The sequence below is a fragment of the Silurus meridionalis genome, chromosome 13 (assembly GCF_014805685.1).
Source record: "Silurus meridionalis isolate SWU-2019-XX chromosome 13, ASM1480568v1, whole genome shotgun sequence".
Lineage (NCBI taxonomy): Eukaryota > Metazoa > Chordata > Actinopteri > Siluriformes > Siluridae > Silurus > Silurus meridionalis.
The window spans coordinates 13,192,666-13,196,392 of NC_060896.1; the positions used below are offsets into that span (position 1 = coordinate 13,192,666).

The following is a 3,727-nucleotide window of genomic DNA, read 5'->3' on the forward strand; positions in this document are numbered from 1 at the left end:
ATTTTTAGAGGACAGTAAATCTATACTGCTATACAAGCTGCACATTGACTACTCCAAAATATATCCATGTTTCATTTCTCTAGTATTGTGTGTGTGTGTGTGTGTGTGTGTGTGTGTGTGTGTGTGTGTGTGTGTATGTATATATATATATATATATATATATATATATATATATATATATATATATATATATATATATATATATTTGTGCTCATTCAGCCACAAGGGAAGTAGTAAAGTCAGGTACTGAAGTAGGATGAGGAGGCCTGGAGTGCAGTCAGCATTCCAAATCATCCCAAAGGTGTTCAATAGGGTTGAGGTCAGAGCTCTGTAGCAGGTCACTTGAGATTTCATCCTATCTCATGTAAACTATATCTTCATGAAGTTCAATTTATGCACAGGGGCATTGTCATGCTGCATGCTGGAACAGGTTCGGGTCTCCTAGTTCAAGTGAAGGAAAAATGTAATGCCACAGCATCCAAAGACATTCTATACAGTTGTGCACCTCCAACTTTGTGATAACAATTTGAGGGAAAACACATGTCGGGAAAAGTCATGTCATGTCGGGTGTCCCAATACTTTTGTCAATTTAGTGTATGCCATGTCTGATATTAATTTAGCATTGATTACTTTCTTAAATCACTAACTGAGCAAGAAGAAAACGTTAAACCAGACAGGGATTTCAACTTCTCTATTGTGCTTAAGTAATTTCAAATACTGTACTAAACATATACAACATTCCCCATGGAGTACAAAAAGACATCACTGTACAGTACTGGCTCAGGAAGTGACCTATGTACATGCAGTACTTACACACATGCATTCACTCTGTCTTTCAAAATGACATTTAAAAAGTCTCTCTGGCAACTCTTAACCTAAATTCAAACGCTATGAAGTCCACAGATTTGAAGTAGTACATTCAACCTGGATGTACAGTCATCTGAAACATCGGCTACATGTCATTTTTCAACAAAATAAATGAACTACAATAAGGGAGCAGGCTTACTTTTACAAAAGTGACAACAGTGTAGGCTTTGCCTCATATACAGTACCAAAAAGATGTCTAAGCTTCTATGCTTGCTAGTTGCTACACACCATTTTGTAGTTTGGGCTCAAGTTTTTTTTTCCCACCTATAGGTAATAAATTAGCATCATTTGTAGACAACAAAGACAACCTATTAATACATATCTTTTGGCATGCCACGCTGCTCATTACACACCTAACTGACAGTCAGACACTTCACTTGTGCTAACTGAATGTACACTCAGTAGTCATCATCTTCCTCCACCTCCTCCCCTTCAAGCACCATGTCAAGATCATCCTCTTCGTCGTCATCATCATCGTCATCGTCATCTTCCTCCTCTTCCATTTCATAATCAGTGGGAGCACCGAGTATTAGCTTAGTCTGATTGATCTCACTCTCGTTGTCGGGGTTGACCTCAAGCTGCATGGAAACAGTTCAAATACAAATATAGTTTTTCATTAGAACTAGTTATTTGCAGTAGTTAAGTCAGTAAACCGCTGCAGATGGCACACTCCCAGATTAAATGTTATGCATTTCAGAAATACAGAATCAGATAATAGTAACATTTTAATCTGCTGAGCTAATTGTTTAGGATATTTTACCTCAGGAAGAGCAGGATCAGTTTGGCCTACTGATTTATCCTCAGACTGAGCATCAATCAAGGACTTCAGTGCTCCCTCTTCAAACTAGTGTAATAAGCAAATACAGAATACACACAGTCAATCTTCTTTAAAAGTCTAACAGTAAGTGCATTCAACCTCATTTACATAAAGAAAAAGTCCACAGCATAACATTTGGATCCTTTTCCTAAAAATGGCTCAATATATTATAAAGATGATCAGTCAGTAACTTTGTATTTATTTGCAGTAACATATCCCTCCAAGGCAGCGGAGACTGAACCATACGTGCTCCGATACAGAACCGAATCACTAAATTATTTTGGAACACGTGTTCTAAACTGAGATAGCAATATGGACCATTACTGAACTAAATGATTGGAAAAATATTTGATTCCACTGTGCTGAAATCTCTCAATGACAACTGTTCATTAGCAAGATATAAATGTGACACTGTAAGATTATCTAAATTATGGGGTTCTCAGCATTAGGGGTGTATACTTACGCAAGCACAAATTTTAGTATTTACTTTTAGTAATGTTTAGTATTTCTTTTTTTCAATAAATGATAATAAATAAGGACATTTAGGTTGTTGTGTTTATAGTCTATTTGCAAGCTTTTTTGGTCCAGACAAGACAAGACTCGACAACAGTTTCACACTTTCTCTAAAGCAACACGTGGAACCAAATCATACATGTAAAACACCTCTATTTCATGTTGTTCATGCCATTTTATTGAATGTTATTCTGAGAGATAAGACCTAGAGGTATATGCACATGACTAGGCCTTACCTTTAGCCTGTTGAGCTGATCCTGCAGCATGACTTTGATCTTCAGAAGAGTCTCCTCTTCCTTCTTGAGCTCCTGCAAGCGACTCAGCATGATGCAGGAGTTTGATTTATAGCATTCCTGCACATTAGACTACAATAAGCACAAGACTGCACCTTTCCTGTCATACAGTAATACTGATTTAATACTGGCTAAATAAAGGAACATGGGGGGATATTGGATTGGCTGTAAATTGTCTAAGTGATTAATAGGTTAAAAGAAGAAAGTATATCTGAAATGTGGGCTTTATGGAGAGAAGAATGCAGATACAATCAGTGACATCATTTTGTTTCTAAAGCTATATAGAGAATGAGACAACGCTTATATATATATATATATATATATATATATATATATATATATATATATATATATATATATATTACATGATAATGTAGTCCCTGGTGTGTGTCTGCTCTGCCTGTATAAGCTGTGCAGATCAACAGCTGTTACTTCATCACATCACAAGTATTATTTTTTTTTGCTGTACAATTTTAATGTCAGTCCCTCAGTAACATCTTCCAATTTTACAAATTTACCAGGGAGCTAGTTGTACCTAAATGTTTTGCCGAACGATAAAGAACAGTATAATAGTGTTAAAGGCTAGCCAGCGTGCTAACCACAAACGATAGGCAAATAGTATCCACGGTTAGCTGCAGGCTAACTGACATTTTTTTAGCACGCTAGCTAACATTTCATCATATTGACAAACAAACTCATGATATAGGCACTGGTTTCAAATTTGCAATATCATTGTTCCAATGTGTCCCATACGCCCGGAGGCCACTCACTCTATGTTATTTCAGCGTGTAAAACAGGCATAATGATGAGAAGACGCTCCGTGTTTGTCCATCTACTCTTTCGCGAGAACAGTCACGTGGACCGCTGTGTCGCGGGCACGCGCGCCGAGTAAACGCTGGATAGAAGAGGCAAAGGCAGTTTTTCATGTTCTTTTACTCTGAGGTTCTGTCTACACATCAAATACTTTTAACTCCACGGGAGTTTGCTATTTTAATGAAAGCCATTTCTAATGGGGTTATGTTGTTTTCATAATGACTCAGACCTCAAGTCCCTTTGCCTATATTTAATCGTTTTGAAACTAGAATTGAGACTGTTTTTATATACTCCCTCTGGTCGTAATGGACTAATGGAATAGGACATCTGTTTCAGAATGAAATCGTTTCTTTCCCATACATTGTGTCCTATTGGAATGGCCGCTTTAATAACATCATATGGATGTTCCAATGAGGTTAAGGAT

The 3,727-nt window shown here is 37.0% G+C and overlaps 1 protein-coding gene across 1 annotated transcript; it reads right to left on the minus strand.

Annotated features, from left to right (window-relative positions):
* Nucleotides 1-676: 676 nt before the first annotated feature.
* On the minus strand, nt 677-3,374 carry snapc5 (small nuclear RNA activating complex, polypeptide 5). The gene is made up of 4 exons (XM_046863900.1): nt 3,261-3,374; nt 2,434-2,550; nt 1,628-1,711; nt 677-1,445 (listed from the first exon to the last, which is right to left on the minus strand). The coding sequence occupies exons 2-4, from the start codon at nt 2,521-2,523 to the stop codon at nt 1,266-1,268; spliced, it is 354 nt and encodes a 117-aa protein (XP_046719856.1). The 5' UTR covers nt 2,524-2,550; nt 3,261-3,374; the 3' UTR covers nt 677-1,265.
* Nucleotides 3,375-3,727: the final 353 nt, after the last annotated feature.

Excerpts from the sequence above, each read along its gene's own strand:
- snapc5 (XM_046863900.1), bottom strand. The coding sequence starts at position 2,523 with ATGCTGAGTCGCTTGCAGGAGCTCAAGAAGGAAGAGGAGACTCTTCTG. Across the intron at positions 1,712-2,433 it reads ATCAGCTCAACAGGCTAAAG|TTTGAAGAGGGAGCACTGAA; the intron begins GTAAGGCCTAGT and ends TTATTACACTAG. Across the intron at positions 1,446-1,627 it reads CTGATCCTGCTCTTCCTGAG|CTTGAGGTCAACCCCGACAA; the intron begins GTAAAATATCCT and ends GTTTCCATGCAG.